This window comes from Pristis pectinata, chromosome 12, assembly GCF_009764475.1.
Source record: "Pristis pectinata isolate sPriPec2 chromosome 12, sPriPec2.1.pri, whole genome shotgun sequence".
NCBI classification, from domain to species: domain Eukaryota; kingdom Metazoa; phylum Chordata; class Chondrichthyes; order Rhinopristiformes; family Pristidae; genus Pristis; species Pristis pectinata.
The window spans coordinates 26671566-26698676 of NC_067416.1; the positions used below are offsets into that span (position 1 = coordinate 26671566).

A 27111-nucleotide genomic window follows, 5' to 3' on the forward strand; every position below is an offset into this window, starting at 1 on the left:
GTGTACAGTCTGCTGGATCCGATCTCCAGCTTCGCCATTTCAAGTGCTACATGACCTTCCTTTCCCAATGATGTTACTTCCTCCATTTGTATCAGGAGTTGTCATCCAGCAGACTTCTGCTTTGTTTTGAAGTTGTCCTGATAAACATCATCCACCTAACATACTTGAAAATCCTCCCTTTCATCTGTCAGTATACTCATTTGTAAAAACTGTAGTACATAGATGTTACTTTGCTTTTAAGGTTCTACTTTATATTTTTCACCATTCTTTTATATCATTAACCCACAGAACTTTCCTCACCCGAGGTATCTTAATTAACTCCAGTACCTGCTGAGCAAGGAAATACGGCCAGAAAGCTACATACTAGTGAGTCGCACAGTGTTTTGGAACTGAAATGTATTGCATTACATCTACCAACAATTAACAGAGGAGGAATTTATTTTTGGCCCCTGGCACTAAACAGTTGCTAATCTGGAAGCTGTATTCGCCTCCCCATTCAGCTTCACTGTATCTGAATCCTGGAACTCCCTCCACAACAGCATTCTTAGAGAATGCTCATCAGAAGGCAGCATCTCACCACCACCTATCCAATATTAAGTGATGCTTACCCCTTCCGTCTCGCCTTCCAATCCACCCTTAGGCCTCCCATTTATTCTTGCTTGACCATTGCCCCCCCCTCCCCACTTCTCCTCCCCCTCCCCATCCCAGTACCATCCACCTACTACCTACACACTTCACCCACCAGATCCCCAACCCTATGTTGTTCCATCTACCCATCTCTCCATTAAATGGTTCCCATTATCATCTTCCTTACTTAACTGATTCCAGCACTTCTAGCTTTAGTGTCCCTTCTCATCACTCTCCAGCCTCCGGCTCCATCTCCACCTCCACCCTCACCTGGCTTCATCTGATTTCCACCCCCCCCCCAACCCTTTTTATTCCTTCCTGCTTCTACTTATCACTCACCTGCATCTGTCTCCCAACTCCACCTCTCCCTCTCCCCCACCTGGCTCCATCTGCCCGTTATCCCTCACCCCCCCCCTCGGTCCACCTATCACCTACAGGCAGCCCCTGTTTCATCCCTCCCCCTCTCTTCTTTACACTGGCTATCTTCACTCACCACTCTCGGTCTTGATGCAGGGTCTTGAAATGTCAACAATTCCTTTCTCTCCACAGAAGCTGCTTGACCCGTTGAATTCATCCAGCAGGATTTTATTTGATCCAGATTCCAGCATCTGCAATCTCTTGTGTCTCCTCACCACCACCTTCTCAGGAATAATTAGGGCTGTTCAATAAATGCTGGCCTTTCTAAATGTCTCCATCCTAAAAAAAAATGCTAAGGAAAATATATATAAGTGGCTTCCTATGCTTTTTGAAAACGTAGCCATTGTGACAGACTGGGATCACAACAGAGGAAATTTTCCTCCTCTGCTGTGTACGTCATGATCAGAACTATTATTGTGCATATCTGCATTGGAATGAGGTTTAGGTACTTTGCTTTAACTCTGAGCACATTGTTGCCTTTCTTTTGCTTGCTTGTTTGGATCACTTTCAGTTAAGCACCAGCAGTGGTGCAGTACTTTTATCTGCAGCAAGGGCCAGATTAAGAGTTTGAATTCCTTAGAGGGAAATTTGCATGGACTAGGGGGTCCCAAGCTTCCTGAGATGTTATTGCCCTTACCTTTCCGATTGTTAGACTACTCTTGGACAGTGGAAGCAGTAATGCTTGTAATTGTGGGCATTGAATTTGTGCTAAATTATATACTGGCACAGGTTCAGTAATCTATTCATTTCAAAATGGAGGAGTGGTTGTTAAGTGAGAGAGGTAAGCTTCGAGTAATGAACAGTTTTGAATTAATTCAGTTAACATTTAATTGCTAAAAGTTTTCAAGTGTTTCACGGTGATTGTATTTTATTTATATTTGTCCTTCTATAACTACATTTTTGATGGTTTCAATCACCTTAAATAACTTTTAGTTATTTTATATGGCTGTGAATGCCAGACAGTTTACACAGCATGAATTTGGGAGGCATGACTTAACCGACTGTCAAAGCATTTCTGGGGGCAGGACTTGCATCTTGGATGGGAAAGTCCCACACTCCACTTGCTTTACTAATCAACAGTCAACTTCAGGGATCAAGCTGCCTCTGCAGGTAAATATGGTTAGGGACCAATTAGTGGTGTGGCTGGCCACTTACTGCAGTGGGCAAGATCACACCCGACATGCCATATGTTGTGTGCTGCTGAGTTATAGCCTACACATTAATGGCAAATGTTATTTTATATTCACTTACATTTACATGTAGGCTTTGTTCTGTGCTGCAGAGGATTAATTCAATTTGACATCGTGACAAGGACACATAGTACCTTTTTATCAGAATTGCTTGACATTTCTTTCGTCTTCGCGTCAGATTCATACAACTGCAGATTCACAGTCGTTTTCATCATGAATGGCAGCCATTTTCAAGGGACAATTTGCTTTTGTAATAGCCAGGAAGTTTTCATATTAGGGAGATGGAAAACACTTTGTGATAAAAGGAGCAGTTCAGCTATTCAGCATCCTTTCAGCCTAAGAATATTACAGGTCATCCCTAGACAACAAACAGGTTCCATTTTACAGACATCCAAAAGTCAATTTTGTCCATAAGTCAGAAAGTACACAAAATTCACTCGAAATGATAACCATTTGTAATAAATGGCATCAAAACCACACAAGACTGATAAGAAAAAACAATTACCAAAAGTGAAGAGAGAGGGGAAATTAGTTCTGCCATTCATATGTATGTATGTCGGGCTTTTGAATTTAATGATATTGTGGGAGCTCACTCACATGTATGCATCCATAGGTCGGATATTCGTAACCTGGGGATGACCTGTACTGCCATTATCTTAAAGACCTAATTAATCAGCTCTTTGCTGATGATGGTGCTGGAAGCACAACCAGCCCCAGAAACACATTTTTTAAATGAACCAATTGGTTGTTCACTTACCTCCCATGGAATGAATGTGGCTCATTTCTTGTGGTTTGCTGCTAATTCTTTCATTCTATACATATTATTACCCAATGATTAGAAAATTATACATAACATGCATTTACTATCTGAAATATACTTCTTTTTATTATAATAATGCAAGATTTTACCTGTCAATGTATATTATTTGCATCCTACAGGCACAGTCAAAAATTTCCCAGACTCTATCCCATTTATTCTGGAGGACATGCCACAGTATATTACAAGGCTAAGCACCTGAGAAAGAAAATCTTATTATAAGAAAAGGTCATAGCATAACTGAATGAACTTCAGTTGAACCCATAATTTATCTCGTCAGCGTATGAAAATCAACCACTTCCATCTAGTCCATGACCAGTTGCAGGTGAAACAATGACCCTAACAGAAAGATTTCTTAGTGGCACTGCGAGACACTCTGACAACTGCACTGACCCATGTCCAGTCTGAGCTCATAACCATTACCTGACTTCCCAACCCTTCAAATACTCAATCCAATCTTCCCACTGGCAATTCAACCTTCCACAGACCACACCCTGACAGGTAATTGTAAGCTTTGCTCCCACTCCTACTCATTCTGGCACCCAACCATCACCTTCCACCCCCAATACTCAGGTCTTCCTTCCCCCTCCAATCCCAACTTGATTTCCATTGTATGCTCTGAACCAGCACAGTCGCAGTGGTCTTCCCTTATGTAAAGCCAATTCATTTACAACAGACACCTGAGGCCTCGGGAGCTATTAATTTTCCAAGCAGCAGGCCCATGGCCAGACTTTTCATTGGTGTAACACACAGTGACTGTTTAACACACCATACTGCATGATGAAGAAAATTCTGTTCCGCCCTGAATACCAAATTCAGTTTGGATCAACAGAAAGCAACTTATTTGAAATTTTGTTCGAGAAAGAGAAGAAACCCAGGGGAAAAAAAAGATTATAAAAACAGACTTAAGATCATAAATCAATATATTTGATGTCATTATTTGATTAAAATTATACTTGAGAGATTGAATTGACAAAATTGTTAGATCTGAAGAGCATAACTCTCTCCTGCTTATCTGACAGAAGAGCTGTAGAAAGTTTTGGAAAGTATATATTTTGTAGCTCTTCCCATTGGTATAATATAATATAATATAATATAATATAATATAATATAATATAATATAATATAATATAATAAAAGGATATAACTTTCTTGTTTGTTGCCAAGTTTTAATGCTAACAAACTAAAGACTAAAATAACAACAGACAGATACTACACAAATACATTTGGAGTCACAAGCACTTTTGTTTGAAGTTGTATGCTCTAAGTGCTGAGAAGATAAAAGCAGTAAACCTGAAAGTATTTACTTATGATGTTCAGAGAAATTTGATTATTAGGAAAGGTTCCTGTTTTCCATGTTTCATTGCATTCCCTTTCACCACTAAGAATTGCTGACATATTCCAACTGTCTTTTGAAGCTGAAATCCCCAAGGAAGGGGGAGAGAGTAATGTGCCATGTCTTGATTTTCTTTTAAAGGTGGAAATGAAAATGTAGACGAAAGTAGAGAGAGAAGAGAAGTCTCCAGCTTGGGAACGGAGAGTTCTCTTTGTCTGGATTTTTACCCTCTGGAACACAGCAGCACACAATGTCAAAGAAGGGTGCTGGCAGTCGAGCTAAGGGAGACAAGCCTGATGCCTTAGCTGCTTTGCAAGCTGCCAATGAAGAGCTCAGGGCCAAACTGACCGACATTCAAATCGAGCTTCAACAAGAAAAGAGTAAGGTGTGCACTATTCTATTCCTAATAATTAACAGTAACGTTGTTAAACAATTAAGCAGTAGCACATAAAAGAGTTATAAATTCTCCAAATGCAACCTGGCTACAACATACAGTGCATATGAACAGAAATTATGTGTGATGTGCTGGAAATAATTACGTGTAGACTTGAAAATACAATGGGCAGTTCCTCAAAAATATTTGTTGCTTGTAATCAAGATACCTCTAAAGTGTGGAAAGTTCCATTGCTGCAGTTCATGAGCGTAAGTGGTTTACTGGTTTTGCACCACAATGTATCAATATAGCTACCGAGGAATTAAAAAAAAAGATAACAATAGAATATAATTTGGGAAATTTCAGATGTTTAAAGTCTAAATGGACTCATTTTGTCCTATCCTAAATATAACAGGTTCATGATTCAGGAAGCCACCAAAGCAGCTATGTAAATGTAAATCAAAAAAACTGCCACTGGCCAATATCTGAAATAAAAAAACAGAAAATATATGAAACGCTAAGTAGGTCAGACAAAGTGTTAATGTTTCAGGTCGGAATCCCTTTATCAGAACTGGGAAGGAGAGAAGTAAGTTTTCGGTAGTAGAGAAGATGGGGGAAGAATGGTTACAACAAAGGGAATATCTCTGCTAGGGTGAGATCCAATGACTTAAAGTGACAGATAACTCATAATGCTACTTGGCTACAAAACTGTGAACAATTTTGGTCTCCTGAAGAAGAATGAGAAGTGATCTCATTGAAACATAAAAAATTCCTATAGGGCTTGATATTCCCATATTCCATAACGTGATTTATCCTGTCTCTGTCTGTAAGGGATCTACATTAACTTTTACTAGTATTTTCATTTTTACATATGTACGGAATCTTTTACAGACCATACCTATGTTTCAGGGTACATTATCCTCATATTCTATATTCCCTTTCCTTTTCATTGTCCTGGACCTCTTTGGCTGAATTCTGAAATTTTCCTGAACCATTCATTATAGTAACATTATATGTCTTTTCTTTTGATTTAATAGTATCTTTAATTTCTCTTGACAGACATGGGTGGACCCTATTTTCTGTTGGTGATTTCTGTCTTAAAATGGCAAACTGTGTATTCATTGCTTAAGTGTTAGCCATTGCTTCTTTACTGTCATATCTTTTAACATGATCTCCCAGTCTACCATAGCCAACCCATGCTTCATACCTTCGTAGTTTGTTTAAATTTAAGACCCTAATTCTATATTGAACTAAATCATTTTCAATCATTTTTACAATCTTAGTTTATTATAATCTCCCTTCACTAAAAGCTCCTTAACTACCAGATTATTAATTAACCCTTTCTCATTGTGCAAGAATAGACGAAGTGGCTAGTTCCTTCATTGGTTCTTCAACATCTCTTACACAATTCATGAATTAGTCCTTTGTTATTACTGCTAATTTGATTTGCCCAGTTTGTATGTTGATTAAAGTCTTTCATGATTATTGTATTGCCCTTACAACAAAAGACTCTCAAGTCTTGATTTATTTCTTCTATTATTTAGAGGCCTATAGAAACTCCCACCAATGTTTCTGCACCACGGAAAATGATTTTACTTCCTGATCCCTTCTCTCTCTGCATGCATCCCATCCTTTATCATCAGTTATACCCACTCTTCTTTTCCACTTTGCCTACCTCCTCTAAAATTTAAATATTCTGGACTATTTAATTGTCAGCCTTGGTCACCTTACATCCACATCTATGTAATGGTTATTTGATCACAGCCAGTTATTTCTATTTGTGCATCAATTCACATATTTTATTATGAATGCTTTGTGTGTTCAGATATAGATTCTTCAAGATTGTCTTTTTACCGTTTTTCTTTGCTCTGATTCTAACTGGAGGTGAACTGACCTGATGCAACATATCAAGGTCTCCTAGTTTACATAGCCAGAGGAGGGTAGGAGCAACCTTAAACAGATCCTCCTCGATACTTGCTCTGCAGATTTAACAAAGGAAATTGACACAAATGTGTTGACTCAAGGGATGCAGAGTTTTAGCGCATGACGTGTGAAGTCCTGAGTAGTGGTGATCTTTATTAGGTCTTGGTAAGTACCAAGCAATCTCCCACTGAAAGTTGACTTGCTTTAAAGGGGTGACTCCTTGACCTGCTTAGATGAGCAAGTGCAGAGGGCCTGGACATTTGGTGCCACCATAATGAGTTTTAAGATCCTTTTTTCTGAACAGTTTCTAGCCATTAGTCCACTGTACTCTTGACCTTACCATTTCCATAGATGTTGGCTGGATCAGGTTTGCATGTATGCCTGGGAACAAGTCTGTGCCAACATTCTGATGACACGACGTAGAACAGAGGTGGCCACCGTCAAAGGTTGCCCACTCCATCTGAGACCACATTGGGGACCACACGGCCCACTATGACTACAGCTGCATGAGCAGGCTCCGTGCATGAACAGAGATGAGAGATGGTTTGTTATAATCAAGCCCCAATCCCATGCAGCAAAGGATAGAAATCTTGGAGGGAGCTGCAGGACCCCTATCAGTTAGATAAGGAGCTGAATTAGTCACTGCTGAGGGAGCTCCTGACCCAGTCAGCTTACTGTCAAACTACAGTGATATCCTCCAGCCTCCCGGGGGAGGTGTCTTCTCCTCTCAAATACAAGGGGGTAGACGGCCACTAGCCCATTGTGGTGATAGTGGAGGTTGTCAGCTATAAATATCATAACTCTCACACCCGCCCCAGTTAGGATATATCCTCTCTTTATTAGGACTCAATAATTCAATCCAAGCATGGGTATCTTCCTGTAAAATTAGATATAGAGGGATTTCCAGTTACAGCAAAAAAATGCTGGAAACAGTCAGCAAGTCAAGCAGCATGTGTGGAAACAGAAATAGAGTTAACAGGGAGCTCTTTGCGGACTGAATGCAGGTGTTCCACCAAGCGGTTACCCAACCTGTGTTTGGCTCCTCTAATGTAGAGGAGACACACATTTTCAGTACTGAATGCATTACACTAGAATGGAAGAACTGCAAGTGAATTTCTGCTTCACTTGAGACCTAGCCTAAACTTGTGGAAAAGTACGTAATTTCCCATCTGGGCACATTGCAGCCTTTTGGGCTCAATATTGAATTCTAGCTGACTCACTTTTTTATTTCTAGAAATGGCTTTTATTGCTGTAAATCATTCATCTGTGATATTTCCCAGCTTTCCTCCCTTCATTCACACAGCTTGATCTGCTTGGCATGTCTGACATTCTGCAACAGTTTCAAAACTACCCTTGGGATGTTGGGATGTTGGAATGTTGGCAGAGTGAGGAGTTAGTGCAGGTGATGGTGATAGTAGTGCTCTTCCAGTCACCTCTAGAGGGGTTATAGTTTTGATCCTCCACACTGTCATCCTGTGCTGTTCCTGTCAAAGAGGGCTCCTCATAAGTCTGGCTGGCTGCACAACATGATAGCCTTTTGTTCATCCCATAATCTATTTTGTTGGGGCAGGAGATCAAGGTTTGTGCTGCAGTTTCCACTGTGATCCATGGTCTGAGTCTCCTTGCTTGGCACCATAGCAGTGGCCATGAATGCTTGTTGTTGACCTAATTCTTTTCATAGTTGAATTTTGGTCGCGGTGTTGCACAGGGGAGGTGATGCATTTGCACTTGTTTGATTCCCTCAAGTCCCCTTTAGCACCTTTTATTTCCTTACACAGTCTGCTGCTTGTTGTTTGTAATTCAATATCTCACTTGAACATTTGTTCTTGTTCACTCAGCGGGTTTTATGCTTTGTCACAGGTTATTTGCTCATTTTATAGTCAGTTATGCAAGTTATCCATCGGCTCCCATTCATCAGTATGTGCCTTCTATAGGTTTATTTTTCTCTGCATTTTTTATTTTTTGTTCCTGAGGTGCTGGGCACACAAACAGACTCATTCTACCAGCCTACCTTGGCATGGTCCTCCATGGGGGAGGCTTTCTTTAAGTTAAGATTGAAGATTCTCGGTGAGGTTACTGAGCAGGCACTCAAAACCACCATCATTTTTTTCTACAAACTCAAGTATATCCGTTTACAGCCTTTCCTTCTGATCTACCAATGCTGCTATTTCTGCTTTTCTTTCAATTTATGCAGACCCAATTCCCCTCTCAGGATCTACTTTAAAACTTAACTGTTCTCTCTCAGTAGGAGTTGCACATAATTGAAGCACATCTACCTCCTCTACCTCGGGAGTCATCTCCTCCCTCAGTTTTTTAGCAAAACTTAAACCTTCCTTCTCAGGATCTGATATCATAGTGCTTATATTGGCATATGGCAGCATTCAAAAGTACTCTTTCTATTCGAAGACTGTAAGCAAGTGAGTTTGTGGCTTTTAAAAACCAACAAATTCCTGTTTCTTTTTCAGTGATACCATCATTTTCTTTAATGTATGATTTTCCATCTTCCTCAAAAATCACAAATTATCCAGAGGGTTGAGAAATACAGTGGTTAATTGACTTATAAAGAAATAGCAGCTAACATAATCATCATGATACATAATTGTATAAAACAAGTCAAGTTTATTGTCATGTGCACGAGTAGGGTGAGATAGAGGTACATTGAAAAACTTGCTTGCAGCAGCATCACATGCACAAAGGCACAGACGACACACAGAATATAAATTATACATAAATTGTACAAGACAGTGAAGAGAGAGAGAAGAAAGGACTGTGCAAAAACAAGACCTTAATAAAAAGACACAATCAAAGCATTAAGCCATGGCCAGGATTAGTTCTACTCTTGTCCCATTGTACATTAACTCAAATACCCCTTTATGAGTGGTCTGTCAATATTCCAGGGGTCTCTTCCACTTCAGTTGTCAGTGAACCAACCACAAATTCACAGATAGCCCTATGGGCTCTTTCTTGATGAGTTAATGGGTCACATTGTCTTTCCTTTATCTCCAGACTTGCTGGAACTGCCTCATCATTTCTTTTTTTCAAATTTAAAACATTTTTTTTTAAATTTTTAAATTTTGTTTACAGCGTGATAACAGGCCCTTCCGGCCCAATGAGTCCACGCCGCTGATTTTAAACCCCATATTAACCTACCCGTATATCTTTAGAATGTGGGAGGAAACCGGAGCATCCGGAGGAAACCCACGCAGACACGGGAGAACGTACAAACTCCTTACAGACAGCGACGGGAATCGAACCCCGATCGCTGGCGCTGTAACAGCGTTGCGCTAACCGCTATGCTACCGTGCCGCCCTGTTTAGTTGAGTCCTACAGATATGTCCATTTGCAAGGTACCTCTTTAATGAACTCTTTATCTCTCTGAATGTAACAGAACCAAGAACTCTCCCTTTTACCCGTGTTTCAGCTGTCATAAGAATGCAGATGAGGGAATGTGATTGATCTTGATATTGATAAGCCAACCTATTTCTGTGAGATTCAGGTGCAGACCATTTTTGAAGATTTTCAAATTAAAGACACTTTTAGTTGGTATAACTATTTATTTGTTCCTACTATTGCCTTTTTAAAGCCATCTCCCCTTCCCTAAGTTATAGGCACTGATACAATTGCATGGGAAAGAATTAACTTTTCTCATGATTATCAGGTTTGCTAATTTATAACCTAAATCTAGTATGTTAATGATAACTAAGATTCCACAACTGAAGTTACACTTGCCTTGTTTGTATGTGCTGCTTGGGATAGACAGAACTCAATATTTATTAGACACAGAACGCTAGTGTAGGGAGATCCCACTGTCAAGATAATGGTGGCAGGTTATAAATTATAATTATTATGGAACTGTTATTGTACTTAGTCTGGTCACGTTTTAACCGAATGTAAATTATGCAAACTGATTTTCCTATTCATTTTTATTGGCAATAATATTTCCCTTAAATGAACCACAGAACTCACATTTTCTTGAACTACTCTTGATGAACTTTCTGGGAGGTGGGTAGCGGCATCTTGTGTCACAATGTAATAGTGTCTGGCTGCCAACCATTTCCCATGAACGCCGTCAAATGATTGTAAGGACGCACCTGATTCACTGATATGAATGAAATACGCCATCCCTGCTTGTTTTGATCCATATGAGACTCTTTTCCCATGTTTTATGATTGACATTGTTGATCTCATGGAAATTAGAATGGACAATAAAATCTATCACAAGAATGTTAATTACATCCTTAGAACAAATAAAAATCCTAGTGTCTAATCCATGAACTGTCAGCAGTATCCATCTAAAAGATTTAATTGGCCATTCTTTCAACAGAGCAAGAAAGAAACAAGGTTGCAATTAAATTATTAGCTTAATGATGCTTCTTGGCTCAGCAGCAGTGAATTTCCATCTGGGCACTCCCTAGTCATGTTATGTAATCACTCTAGCTAGCTATTGCGTGAAAAAAAATCTAATCTCATTTTTTTATTGACAAATATTTAAGTAAGAAGTTTGATTAGGCTACGTTTGGAGTACTCTGTGCAGTTCTGGTTGCCACATTACAGGAAGGACATGGGGGCTTTAGAGAGGGAGCAGAAGTGGTTCACCAGGATGTTGCATGGATTAGAGGGTATTAGCTATAAACAGAGGTTGCACAAACTTGGATTGTTTTCTCTGGAGCATCAGAGGCTGAGGGGAGACTTGACAGAGGTTTATAAAAGTATGAGAGGCATAGATAGGGTAGACTGTCTTTTTCCCAGGGTGGAAATGTCAGATACTAGAAGGCGTAGCTTTAATGTGAGAGGGAAAAAGTTTAAAGGGGATGTGCGAGACAAGATTCTTTTACACAGCGTGGTAGGTACCTGGATTGTGCTACCAGGGGAGATGGTAGAAGCAGATATGGTAGTGACGTTTAAGTCAAACACATGTGCAGGCAGATGGGATTAGTTTAATTTGGCAACATGGTCAGCACAAATATTGTGGGCTGAAGGGCCCATTCCTGTGCTGCTATGTTCTAGGTTCTAAATGGAATGGAGGAAAATCTCCCCATGGACTCATGAGTTCTTCTGTATCTCTTTTGACCAATTGATTCACAGAATGTCAAGCCTACCTCCCCCACCCCAACTCCTTCTGGTTAAGTTACACTACCTTTCTTCTGGGCACGGGTAAATGGTCATGCTCAGAGCAACCCCTCTTAAATTTACTCCATGCAATAGCACCTCACTTTTCCAACCATCAAGAGGATATCCGAGAGCTGTGCAGCTTGCTGCTTCACAACTAGTTCCAAGAATTTGTCTACTGCCATTATGCCATAATATATATCCTCCTTTTTTTTAACTGCATGCAATAATCTCTACAAATTAAAATTTTGTTCTATTATTATACTCTTTTAGGTAGTTTTCATGTAGGGCATCAGTTTTATCTTTAACTAAACTACTCTGCAAATGGGACTAGCTCAGGGAGGCACTTTGGTTGGCATGGACAATTTGGGCCAAAGACCTGTTTCCGTACTGTATGACTCCATGACCCTACTCAGATGGAAATTATTTGCTTAATTACCCAATGTATGTACTTTAAGTTATAAATGCTGTGTACGCAAGCCACCGTGTTAAGGCTCCAATTGTGTCAAATTGCTTAAGCCAGAAGTGTTTGGAAACTGGATAAGGCAAACGTATTGCTGCAGCATAGCTGATCTGCAGTTTCCCATCAAAAAGCAAAATTATCTTTCCTGTAGGAAATGTTATAGTCAGATAAAAAGTGTACAAAGGAACAGAAGCAAATTTATTATAAGTTGCAATGTAACTGTAGTTGTCAGAACTGTAGTAGTCTTGGTAATGTCAATGTTGATACAGATAAAAACCTTTGAGAAAGCCAAAAGAATGTTGCTTATTTAATATGATTTGATTAAAGCCTTTGACTGTGACAGTTCTTTTTTTGTATCCAGAAAGTACATCGATAGATTTGCTGCTAAATGCATCCCAGCTTTACAATGACAAATTTAATTTTTGCTATTTATAGTCCTTATTGTATAAACCTACTTGAATTTGTGACCAGTCATGTAGGCAAAGGAACAGGTCATTCAACTTCTCAAGCCTTTTCCATCAAGTTAAGCATTGGCTGACTGGTACCTAAAATTCACTTCTCTGCATTTGGACTACCTGCACTGGTAACTTAAAGAAAACTAAAATTACCTTGACGGATTGCTAGTTAAGATAAAACTTGTATATTACATAGATAAGATGGTGCAACATGAAAGATGGCAAGGCAGAGAAATCAGCAGGCTGTTAAGCCACATTGATCTCAACACACCATCCTATCAAAGGAATGTAGACAATTAATTCTGAAGCCCCTATTTTAGGAATGCTTTGTAGCATTTTGTCATGTACGGCATGTTCACTATAGATAACCTCCAATGTAGGCACAGGACTGTTTATATCAGCCATATCATCTGAAGGACTGGTTTCACATGTATTGAACATGTAACAAAGTGGTTGGGAAGAATACATAAATACTTGCTCCTGTTTGAGATCACTTCTTTTCACCTACATTGCTTATCTTTAAGAACAGGGATGTCAACATACAGATAAAACACTATAGCTTTGAAGTGCCTTCTAGCTGAGAAACTGCGTGATTAGGTTCTAAGACTAAGTGAATTTAGCACCACAGATCACAACAGCTGTGCACAATCCTTGCAAAAAACAAACATAATTTAAGGTATAGAGTTAAAATATGAGCATAATTTAAGGCATTGTAGAGCTTGGAATTACTTTGCTTTTTATTTCTTTTCAAGATTCTGAAATAAATTCATCTTACTCTGTCAGTTGTCCTGTCCTTTTACACATTTTTTAAAGCTCTACCTCAAGTTAGCCTTATCACTAATTCTTGTGTTTTATTTTATACTTCTCCCTTTGATGTTGCTATCACTACTGGAGAATGGCTCTTCATCTAAATTTCTTCAATAATAAAAAAATTGTCCATATTCCATATTTTCTTGCATCATAGAAGAAGGCCATTCAGCCCACTGAGACTACAATGGTTCTCAAAGGAATCCCATTCCACCATTAATGTTTTCTATGAACTAATCTCCCGACATTACCATTATTTTCTCCCAGATTCTATAATTCACCTTCACAAGGGGCAATTTACAGTGGCCAATTAACCTACATCTTTGGGATGTGGGAGGAACCTGGAGCACCAGAAGAAACCCACATTGTCTCAGGGAGAACAAGCAAACTCCACACAGACAGCACCAGAAGTAAGGATTGAATCTGGGTAAGCCAGCATTGAAGCTAGTGAGGTACCAGCTCTACTAGCTTTGCTACTGTGCTGCCCTTAAGATGCCACAAGTCTATGTGTCACATGAACCCTGGACCTTGCCTCATCTCATCTTGACAATATGCCCTTTTATTCCCTTTCCCTCATTCATGTGTCTAGCTTCCCCTTAAATGCAACTATCTAATCACTCCTTCAAGCCTATTCTTCCAAAATACAATTACTTTGACTCAATAGAGTTCTGTTTGGACCACCCAACTGCATCTTCCAGAGGTATTCCAATTTGATACTCAATATAACTTAATGTAATCAGATCTACTGGTGTAATATCCAGACCTATTAGTTTTTATTGCATTATTTGCTGTAAGCCTAATAATAGGGTATCTGGAAACTCAATGAATGATGGAACCATTGACTTCAGTGGTTAGTAGAATCCAATGAGATATAAATCCCAATCCAATCTCATTAGTCTCAGCCAGCAGGTTACAATTAAATTACCCCCTCATTTATAACTAGTAGGCATGAATATGAATCTCAGGGAAGGTCAAAGATGAAAGGACTCTGCACACTGCAGTGTTGTAGGTTTCTGAAGTAGACTTAATGATATACATTGCTATTAATTGCTTTTAATATATAAAAAAAACCCAAAGAAACAATTGGTTAATGATAACATTGAAGGTTTAAAGAGGACATCAAATGATAGGATGATCAAAAACCATGTTGAACACTATAGTTCAAGTAGATTAAAGAAATTATGTGATGGACCTTCCAGAAAAATTACAGCATATTCCTGACTCATGCTGTTATTCATATGTAAATCAACCAGCAAAGTAAAGGATTTAAGAGATAAACTTGAAGTTAGATGGCTCCAAAATTTGCTGGGTGCTTTAGATTACTTGGCATCAAATGATATCTTATCCTTAGTCCCCTTGCTAATGTTAAGGACTTGCTGGATTTGCACATTAATTGCCCATTAAACTTGTGATATGTGTTTGGTCTGGAACTTGATAATTATTAGCACCATTTTAATGATGTGACAATTTTTGATAAAATGCACAGAGAGTGTAAAATTTAAACTGCTCAATCTCATGCACATAGTCAATCCTTTTCACTGATTTAATCTATTTTAAACTGATAATTTTTTCCCTCCCTTCATTACTCCAATTTATGTTCCTTTAAATCTCATTATTTCAGGAGATATAGAGTTGGCCCAACCCTGCCATGTTCCTGGTACCCTCTGCCCTGCCTAAACAATAGTTAACTTGTTTTCTAGCAAGTATTTCTGGCAAGATGGGTCACACCATTTTTTCAAGCTGGAGGATGCAGAGAAAACTCTGATTAACTCTTTGTGTTATGAGATGCTTCCTGGGTCATACTTTTCTTGAGTGCATCTGATCAAAATTGAATTGTAATGAATTAGATCATTCTGATTTTGGTCTGTGGTTCCATTGGGGATGGACAAAATTTAGACGCTAAAACTGAAGCTGGTTCTGGACCTCCACAAGCACTCTGTGAATGGTGGGTCCAGGATTACTGACAGTTTGGAAGGTCAAACCTCTTAGTTAACTCCACCTAGATTACTCCACTAGGGGAAACATTGTCACAGCATCAACTCTATCAGTCCCCTTCAGAATTTTCTATAATTCAGTAAGATCACCTGTCATTCCTCTAAACTCTAATGACAAACAGGCCCAACTCCTCAACTTCTCTGAAAATGTCAGCACTTCCTCTCAGGAATCATCCCAGTGAATTTTCACTGCACTAACTGTAATACAATAGCAGACCCTTCAGTAAGCACTACTCCACGTGTGATCTCACTAATGGTATAGATGGCATTGAAAGTTTCTTATTTTTATACTCAATACACCTGGCAATAAAAGCCAATGTTCCACTAGTCTTCCAAATTACTTTTCTACTTTCTGTAACTGCATGCCAATCCTTTGTGCTTCATGCACTAGGAATCCATTCTGTTTAAAACATAATTTGCTTTTTGTTTCCATAATCATTATAATAATTTGTAAGTGCTCATACACACACACACTCAACTTCACGAGGGCTCCACCTGCACCATGCCTAGTTACCTGCTGAGCAGAAAGGAACAGTGTAGCCTCCACTTAGATTGAAATTATCCAGATATGGGCATATGTGCTGGCAGATCCAATTTGAATCATGAGGAAAGACTTGCCGCAATATTTATTTTCTTGCAGGTTAAAACCAAAGTGAATATATTCCATATTAGTGGGGCCCAATATTGTCAAAGCATATATTTCTAGCTGGTATCATTCAGAATTTGAGGAGAATTACAGCCTAAATACTTTTGTTAAATGGAATATGTTGAACAATGTATTTAAATGCCTATATTAAAAATAACAAATTGAAGGAAGAAATATTTATTAGTTGGATTACTTTCCTTGTGCATGGAGTGGATATTGCAAACAACAAGAAACACCACAGCTAGAACTTTGTGAAACAAAGTGACCATTAGCAAGAGAGGATCACCTACATGTGTGCTTGAAATATAAAGGATTAATCTAAGAATAACATGTGGGCTTACTGTGTTATATTCCTCAGGTTAGCAAGTTGGAACGAGAGAAAAATCAAGAGGTTAAACTGATCAAAGAGCAAGAGCAGCACAAACACACTGTGCTAGTGACTGAACTCAAAGCCAAGCTACACGAAGAGAAAATGAAGGAGCTGCAGACTGTGCGAGAGACTCTGCTGAGGCAACATGAAGGGGAACTTCTCAGAGTCATCAAAATTAAAGATACTGAGAACCAGAGACTTCAAGCACTTGTTAACGCCTTGCGAGATGGAGCTGCCGACAAAGTTAAAACAATGCTTTATAATGAAGCTAAAGAAGAGGCTAAGAAGGTGTTTGAGTTTGAGAAAATCAAACTGCAACAAGAGATCTCAGAACTAAAGGGAGCTAAGAAACAAGTGGAAGAAGCTTTAAGTCAGGCCATTCATGCTGATAAGTTGAAGGCTGCAGAAATAAGAAGTGTGTACCATCTGCACCAAGAGGAGATCTCCAGGATAAAGAAAGACTGCGAAAGAGAGATTCGTAGGCTGGTACGTTTCGCTTTCTTAACATAGCCATTATTGCTGGTAAATGCATGTTTGCTGAGAAAGATGAATTTAAAGATTGTTCCCATTATCTAAAATATACAGATAGATTTATTGCAATAATCTCTTAAATCTGATGTAGTTACTTGAGGGTTTAACTGCACACAGTATACTCTAAGTAAGCTGTGGTTTCTAAATAGCCCATGATAAGTAACATTGTGATTTCCTGAAATAAACTACCTTTTGATTTCCCCGTGAACAAAAAAATTATGCTGTTTTAACTTTAAGAAATGACATTGAAATGTTTCTAGTATATTTCATAAAGTCACAATCTTACTAACAATATTATATGCACTATCTTAAGTTGCTTGGTATAGCTGGCAGCTTAATAAATAAACAGTAACTGAAACATAAGGTGAGGATTGATGTGAGATTAATGCATTCAAGTGACATTCCACTGTCTAGTATTTTCATATAAGTGTCTACCTGTTGCTTGTGAAAAAGAACACTTATATTAAAAGAACAGACTAAATAAATATTTGCAAGCTCATATTGTCATTTTAAAAGCAATAATCCCCAATAATAAGTATCTAGGAGTAAGAAAAAGACTAGAAGCCAATAAATCTCAATTTCAATGCTTCAAATTTCTGCTGCCTTCCTAGTATCCATCAGTGTAAGTTATGTTTATTCAAATAAATATAGTGCAATTCAGTACACATCTTTAAATCTATCATTCATCTTTACAGGTATGTAATTATTTTCCTTCAGGCAACATGACAAAGTGAAAACTTAAATAACAGTGATTAACGGCAGCTTAAGCTTTAATAGTGTAATTGGGTCTTGCTGTCAGCCCCTTCATTTGGCATTACAGCTAATTTGTAGATTATCATCATAACTTAAAAACTGAAGTTTATTTAGTACACCTCAAAATATCCTCCCAATTACATTTTTCTTTACACAACCCACTTTTGCCCCTTTACTAATGCAAATATAACAAGATCTGTTGGTGTTAATGCATTTAAAATTTTGCTGTGCAACAAGGGACAAGTTCTCAGAAAATATTTCATGTTTTTTTGGTATTTTCAAAACTCTAAGTGGTTTTTAAAAATTAATCTGGGATAATTGGTCACAATGAAAGGACCCAAATACAAGAGACACAAGAGAAAATGAAAGAAATTGGGGAAAAGCAGAACTGGCTGTCAGAACTTGTATTTTTATGGAAATTAATATATTGTGAATGGAAGCTTCAGATGGAATATCAATATTTTTTTTAAAAAGCTATGAATTTGGAATGAATTTGGTGTGAAGATAGCCTCTGAGTGCTGCAGAGGAGGCAGACTTTGATTGGGAAATGGAGTTGAAGAAGACAGAGACTGCAAATTTCAAAAGGGGTAAAAAGGGAGAAAATTTCTGGATTGGGGATGGGATTGGAGAAAATGTTTCTACATTAAGATTACTGATTGCAGTGGAAGAATTTTCAATGAATATGGATTGGAAATGCAGAAGAGGGAGACTTCAGTGAGATTAGTGTTAGAAGGGAAAGTTTATGAACTGGAAGTAGAGTTGGAGTGCAGAGAGACTTGATGAAATGTTGTGGACTTGGAATGGAGAGAGGCTCCAAAGTGGAAGTGGGTTCAGGAGGAAAAGGTCTCTTAAGTTGGAGAAGTGTCTTAGACAGTGGGAATTGGCCTTGGGAAATAGAAGGAAGAGGCAGATTGTTTCCATTTAATATGTATAATTGCCAAAGTAGCTCCATTTTTATTCTTCTACATTTAAATAACTATGCCACAATAAAATGGAACCAAATTTTTAGTAAATGTTCAGAGACATCCTTGGAAATGCAGGAATAAGTGACCACAAGGAGTTTAGAGGTAAGGTTCTTGAAGACACAATGTAATTTCACAGCTGCAGATCTATAAATTTCTTGTAAGTAAACAGTAATTACAATCAATTAAAATAATATGATAAGACTATTGAACGGTTCCCTTATACAATGAGATGGACTATGACCTCACAATCTACCTTGTTGTGACCTCACACCTTGTTGCACTGCACTTTCTCTGCAGCTGTGACACTTTACTCTGTACTGTTATTGTTTTTACCTGTACTACATCAATGGACTCTGTACTAACTCAGTGTAACTGCACTATGTAATAAATTGATCTATACGATCGGTTTGTAAGACAAGCTTTTCACTGTACCTCAGTACAAGTGACAATAATAAAGCAATACCAATAATAAAAATATAAGATGAATGAACAGAAAATGCCAGAAATACTCAGCATGTCCAGCAGCATCCATAGATGCTGCTGGACGTGCTGATTAATATTATACAATTATATACAATTACATATTATAAATAGAATACATATACAAAATATTAATTGCATATTTTTGTACTTGTCTTTCACCAGAACCGAGTATTTCTGGCATTTTCTGCTTTTATTTATGATTTACCATATCTACAATATATTGTTATATAAAAAAAAGCTTACTCATTTATCCACTTAGTTGACAGTTCCTCATCTAAGAATCAATAGAAAAATTCCAAGGTAACCATAGAACCATAGAAAACTACAGCACAGAAAACAGGCCATTCGGCCCTTCTAGTCTGTGCCAAAACATTATTCTGCTAGTCCCATTTACCTGCCCCCATCCCATACCCCTCCAGACCTCTCTCGTCCATGTATCTATCCAATTTACTCTTAAAAGTTAAGAGCGAGCCTGCATTTACCACATCAGATGGCAGCCCATTCCACACTCCCACCACTCTTTGAGTGAAGAAGTTCCCTCTAATGTTCCCCCTAAACCTTTCCCCTTTCACCCTAAAGCCATGCCCTCTCGTACTTCTCTCTCCTAATCCAGGTGGAAAGAGCCTACTTGCATTAACTCTGTCTATGCCCCTCATCATTTTGTAAACCTCTATCATATCTCCCCTCATTCTTCTCCAGTCCAAGGAATAAAGTCCTAACATGCTCAGCCTTTCCCTGTAACTCAACTCCTGAAGACCCGGCAACGTTCTTGTAAATCTCCTCTGCACTCTTTCAATTTTACTGACATCCTTCCTGTAGTTCAGCAACCAGAACTGCACACAATATTCTAAATTTGGTCTCACCAATGACTTATACAACCTCACCAAAACATTCCAACTCCTATACTCAATACTTTGATTTATAAATGCCAGGATGCCGAAAGCCTTTTTTACAACCCTGTCTACCTGTGACTCTACTTTCAGGGAATTGTGTATCTGAACTCCCAGATCCCTTTGTTCCTCCGCACTCCTCAGTGCCCTACCATTTACTGTGTATGTCCTCCCTTGATTTGTCCTTCCAAAATGCAACACCTCGCACTTGTCTGCATTCAATTCCATCTGCCATTTTCTGGACCATTTTTCCATTTGGTCCAGATCCCTCTGCAAGCTTTGAAAGCCTTCCTCGCTGTCCACTACACTTCCAATCTTAGTGTCATCCGCAAACTTACTAATCCAATTTACCACATTATCTTCTAGATCATTGATATATACAACAAACAACAACAGCCCCAACACAGATCCCTGAGGCACACCACTAGTCACAGGCCTCCAATCTGAGAAACAACCATCCACAACCACTCTCTGTCTTCTCCCACTCAGCCAATTTCGAATCCAGTTTACAACTTTTCCATGGATACCCATTGACTGAACCTTCTGAACCAATCTCCCATGTGGGACCTTTTTAAATGCCTTACTAAAGTCCATGTAGACAACATCCACAGCCTTACCTTCATCTACTTTCTTAGTGACCTCCTCAAAAAACTCCACAAGATTTGTTAAACACGATCTACCACACACAAAGCCATGTTGACTATCCTTAATCAACCCTTGGCTGTCCAAATACTTATATGTCCTATCTCTCAGAACACCTTCCAATAATTTACCCACTACTGATGTGAGGCTCACTGGCCTGTAATTACCTGGTTTACTCTTCAATCCTTTCTTAAACCATGGAACAACATGAGCCATCCTCCAGTCCTCTGGCACCGCACCCGTGGCTAAGGACATTTTAAATATATCTGCCAGGGCCCCTGCAATTTCTACACTAGTATCTCTCAAGGTCGAGGAAATATCTTGTCAGGACCCGGGGACTTATCTACCTTTATTCGCTGTAAAGCATCAAGTACCTCCTCCTTTTTAATCTCTATATGTTCCATGACACTAGTGCTTGTTTCCCTTCCTTCCATATCCATGCAGCCAGTTTCCTGAGTAAGTACTGATGCAAAAAAACTGTTTAAGACCTCCGCCATCTCCTGAGGCTCCACACATATACGACCACTCTGATCTTCTAAGGGACCAATTCTGTCTCTTACTATCCTTTTGCTCTTAATATACCTGTAGAAACCCTTTGGGTTTACCTTCACATTATCTGCCAAAGCAGTCTCATGTCTTCTTTTTGCCTTCCTGATTTCCTTTTTTAGTATTTTCTTACATTTCCTATACTCTTCAAGTACCTCATCCGTTCCTAGTTGCCTATACTTGCTATACACCTCTCTCTTTTTCTTAACTAGCTCACCACTATCCCTTGAAAACCCTTAAAGTTAAAATCCTTAAAATCCCTTAAAGTTAAAGAAATTATCTATTACTAACACAAAGCAAAGATACAAGTTTAGGATGGGTAAGAATGAGATGTAAAGTGGAAGTGGTATTATCCTGGCTTACAATGACGCTAAACTTCAATTCAAGCATAGGGAAATAATACAAAATTATGGAATTGCACAAAGGTTTTTTGGACTTCCAGCAAATGAGATCTTTAATTTTGTATAAGCTTGTATTCCTCAGTGCAAAACTCACACAGGTTAATTGAACATTAAAGCTCAACACTTGGAATAGATATAGCATTCATACAGCAATAAAAGGGCTAAATGTCCCTCTAAACAACACAAATAAATTAATCTTAACCTTGCTACTCATCAGCTTTTTCCTTTAATTTTGCTGTCTCCCACTGCCACCTCCTATACACCCATCTATTTGACTCACCAGACTCAGTTCAAGTTTACTCTTGAAGCTCTAGAGGCAGTAGGCACTTCTCGGGTCTGAGCATTAGATTTGTGGATTATTCAAGGTCAATCAAGAGAAGCACCATTAAACTGCAGCACTTTGCATAATTAATGAAAGAGCATAGCATCAACAAAAAATAGCATTTATTGGACAGCATATTTGTGATGCAAGAAACTGGAAATATTTTTATAGATTGGACTTATACAGAAGTCATTCATTTTAACTCCAGTATCTTAAAATATCACAGTCTGCACAATTGCAGTGGATTAATTTGCATGAAAGCAAGGGAATAGACATTTTAAAAACCATATCTATGCACTTTAGCACTTGAGAATATATGCAAGTTGACCTAGCAATGTCCTCCACATGAACATCTGGAACCTGATGTCTAAATTGGGAGCAACAGACTAAAACAGTTGTGTCCATGATGTCAAACCCCTCTAATACAATCCTTGGTCACATCTGGTTCCATAAGCGGGGTAGACTCACCAGAGGCGGTGGTACTGTGGGACACAGTTAGGAAGGAGTAGCACTGCAAGTTCTCAGCAGTGATTCCAGACCTCAAGAGTCTCGTGATCAAGTGTCAGAAAGAAAACTTCCTCTTGATTGCCACATATTATCCTCTCAGTTAATAAATCAATGCTCTTCCATAATGAAGAACACTCTAAAGAAAAACAGAGAATAGAAAGGACACAGCATGCACTGAGGGAATTCAATGGTTGAGAGTGGCAGAGTCATGAAGGACATAGTGTCAGGACTGTTCCTGGGACTACCACAGCAGATAAAACTTCTCGTCTTGTCCTAGAAACAGTACTTTGTTATTTGGCTATCGGTCAGTTGCCTGTGAGAGTTGATTCACAAGTTCAGTCCTCGACAGTGGATATTGGGTGGGTAAAGCAGCCTGTCGCCTATTTCATGTATTTCAGACTTAGATTTCACTTCATATAACACATATATGATGAAAGAGTTAATATAGATTACATTCACCTTTCCTGTAATTTAAATGATTAGACTATCAAAGAATTCTGCTTCATGTTGCTACTAGGTTTGCAAGACCTCAGATGGATAGACAATTGTGGAACTTCCACATCAAAGGGATAAATGCACAGCTTTTAACTCTTGTTCTTTCTCCCAGCCTGGACCAGCTGCCAAAATCATGAACACAATTGTTACTTTCCTGCTGTTTGTACAGAAGGCACACAAATGTGAAAATTATTCTGCTCTGCATGTGATATGGACTTTTCTTAGAACGATAATCAAACACCTGAATGTTCTCTCTCCGTTTCAATCACATTTAGTTCCCAGGTACATTTGGTACTCAAACCTGGTAACTGCAATCCAAATGCTATCATTTGAATGCAATCTTATTCTGCATATTAGGACTAAATGAGCCTTTCTACTGTATCTAGTTATGAAAGGAAATAATTTTACAATCAGATTTTTTAAACAAAATACAACAATCTCAATTTAGCAGTTCAGGTGAATTCCCAAGCCCAACTTTACAGTTATGTATTGCAACAGGTTTGGAAGAATACCTCAAGCAGCAGGTTAGATCTGAAGAGTTGGAGGGGTTGGAGACAGGGAGGAAGTTGGATGGTGTTCTAAGGACTTACCTAGCCAAGAACATTTATTTTGAACATAAATTAGTGAACCTTTGGTCTTCATGACAGGTTCACATGGCAAAGCAGCCTCAATAGGCACCCTGCTCTGAAATAAATTACTGAGCAACCCGATTCCTTTTATAAATACACGCCGAAATCAACCACATTATACTTGAGAATAAAACTGCTTACTTTGAACTGCTCTCTCATTCTGTTACTGCCAAGAGAGGATGAAATTTGCTTTGATTATATTTAATTCAAGCTTGCTTTTCTTTTTAAGTGGCAGTTGCCAACCACTTTTTCACCTGCTCTGTCCCAGCTTCACTGAAGCCATCATTTTCCTCCTTGGCATTCTTCTCCCTAAGGTTACCATTTAGAATTCATTTAGTAACTTTGTATTTTTGAGGGAGGAACGGAAGGAGTAATGGAGGATACCAGGGTGACGGGGAAGAAACAGAGCCACATGCAATCCATTCTCTGGATATTCTGACTGCAAGATGTTCATCTCTCTGGTTGGAGCTATGACTTTATCTTTGCCCTGGACTTCCATTCCAGGCTCTAGCTGGAAATATCACTCATATCAGCTAATGCAACTGAATGATCTGTCACAAGTTCAAATGGGACACAAGAGATTCTTCAGATGCTGGAATCTGGAGCAACACACACAAAATACTGGAAGAACTCGGCAGGTCAGGCAGCATCTATAGAGGGAAAGGAACAGTCGACGTTTCGACTTGAGACTGATGAAGGGTCTCGACCCGAAATATCGACTGTTTATTTCCCTCCATAGATGCTGCCTGACCTGCTGAGTTCCTTCAACATTTTGTGTGTGTTGCCACAAGTTCAAATGAGCTATTTTGTCTCCTTCAGCATGTGAAAGTGACATCAGCATAACAAAATGCTGCAACGTTATTGAATAGCAAGATTTCCCCCAAAGGTATAAGGATTCAAAGCTTCCACAACTCCGTTTGGTGCTGTGCTCATTGTTGCCACTTACACCAACAAGGGATTATTCCAGTTTATTTGGGACCAGAAACGTGGCATCACACAAAGGAATGTTCATATCCCCACCATCTCAGGTAACACCTTCAATTTAATGCCGTCCAGCAACCCTCTGACTCAGAAAAATACTCTTCCTCATGTTTTCAGAAATCAGTGCAATTGTTTATGCCCTTGGTTGCTTAGCTCTGTACAGTGTCCCGGAAAACATGCTAAACATATGACGAGGTACGTTCATGGACTAGAGGAGATTAAAGAGACGCACAGTAAGAGCTTCCAGCCAGACATCATCAGGCATCAAAGCAAATGCTGCATTCCGAGCTCACCAGTTTGCCACCTCAGGAAATAAAAGTGCACAGATTTATACACAGTGCATGCGTTTGGCTATGCCTTTAAGTGACATAACTGCTGTTAGAGAAGCTAGCATTAGAGATACTGCTTAATGTTGAAACTAAAGGGTGCTTTAATTCAATACTGCCAATACATTTAACTAAAGTAACTGTCTTTGATCTATTATTTGTCAAATAGCAATGATTTATAGGTGTGCTAGGCTGATTATTATCTTCATTCGCTCCAGGTGTCTTAGAATTTCATGCAGTCTGACAACTCTCCATGAATGACTTTTCATAATTCATGTCACAAAATAGAGGAATTAGTATGAAAAGGGCCTAGTTTCCTGGAATATTGGAACCTTCAAAGAAACAATAATTATTTATACATTGTCCAATCAAACTGAAGTATGCACTGAACAGTCATTGGTCTAAACAAATTTGATGGAGTTATTCCAATATTGGCATAAGGTGACTGATGGATTTGTAAAACATGAGATTACCCTATCCTTCAACCCTCCCACCTACTGGGGAATCAGATTTCTATTCTATGTTATATTTGTCAGCTGTCCAGGTATTTGTAGTCTAGTGAATATTTGAACATCAAGCAATTCATATTCTGCCTTCAGCCCTATTGCAGTCTTAATGCTAGTCGGTTGTCATTGAGTTCCCTGATGTGGCAGCATTTAACTGGGATGGTGCAAGAGGATATAATATGGCTGTCTTGGCTCAATGATCCAAAGCATTTGGCTAATACAAGAAAAGGTTTTAGAGATTATTTTCTTGATACTTTATCAGATGACATCATTTTAGATTAGAAAACATATAGGAAGAACTTTAACAGAAGTTAAAGATCTTCATGTGAAAACAGTTAACCAAGCATCAAACCAGTTAGATAAATGATGATTAGAATTTATGTAAATATTTAATGATCATCAGTAATGATTATTGGATTTAGTGTTACACAATAGACATGTCTTAAGGAAGTGGATAATTAGCATTTATTATATTCATTAAATAATTGAAATCTGGTTTTGGGAATCAACCTTGAAAGAGCAGTGACCCTCTTACCCCTCTCCCTGCACCTCCTCCCCTTCCAATTGACTGAGGTGCACAGACCCCTGCTTGTCTGAGCACACTACCCTTGATCAGTGTACATCCATTGGTCTGGGCCGCAATCTCCACCCACTTCAGCCTCTTAAATGATGGCTGTCATTCCCACCCTGGCCCCAATCCTGCTCATTTAATCTCTCCTTTCCTTACCCTGCTCCTGGTCAGACTCCATTCCTCTCCCTTACTCACTTATTTGATTACTAGTTAGGCAGAGAGGATTGGGTAGTGTCTTGTGACAGCATAGCCAGAAATAATGAGTGGTTTGTTTCTGTGCTCTACCATTTATTTAATTCCAGATAACTCTTGATTTGCACTACAGTAGTTGGATGTTAACTGCAGCAACAGCTTGAAAGACCCCTTGCTAGACTCTGGACTCCAAGATATTACGAAAAGGAGTGTAAATTAAGGCAGATAGTTTTTTTTTAAAAATGTCCAAAGAGTTTTAAGGCTTGTCAATTGTGACTTATCATTGATTATACAGTAAATACTTAAATTAGCTGTTAATTGCTGTAATACTCTTAATATAATGCCTTCCCAACAAACCGTCTTGCAGTTATGAATAATTTTTGTACAATTTCATGAGATGGCTGGAAGTGACGCATGGATAGTTTTTTCACAGTGAAGTTGATGTTTACTGTCAGGAGCAATCAACTAGCAATCCCGTGTGAATTGTCCCTGACCTCAGATAACTGTATTATGCCGAATTTCAAAACATGTTTTTGGAAAGACAAAAGAAATACTATGGTCAACCAGTGCAATTCAAATTTCCTAACAAAATGAAATATAAAAACTCTTGCACAGTAACAAATTTAAATGAAATGTGTGTTAACGTATCTCATCACCATTGCAATTTATCACAACAATAGTACCAAGAGTTTTAGCAGGATTCAGTATATATGAATCAGTGTCTGGAAGCACTGCCTTTTCAATGATGTGCCATCTAGATCATCAACTAACAAGATAGTTTCAGATGTTTCTCAACTGGTCTCCAGAGAGTTTGTGAAAATGAAGATGTTGGCAATGTCTACTG

General features: G+C 38.7%; 1 protein-coding gene across 15 annotated transcripts in view; it reads left to right on the forward strand.

Moving 5' to 3' along the window:
* The first annotated feature begins 4637 nt into the window (after positions 1 to 4637).
* Positions 4638 to 27111, forward strand: part of jakmip3 (Janus kinase and microtubule interacting protein 3) — a 118409-nt gene continuing 95935 nt past the window's right edge. For all 15 annotated transcript variants that reach the window (XM_052027299.1, XM_052027301.1, XM_052027302.1 and 12 more), the window contains exons 1-2: positions 4638 to 4772; positions 16516 to 17013. In XM_052027299.1, coding sequence (XP_051883259.1) covers positions 4638 to 4772; positions 16516 to 17013 — 633 coding nt within the window. The remainder of the gene's footprint in view (positions 4773 to 16515; positions 17014 to 27111) is intronic.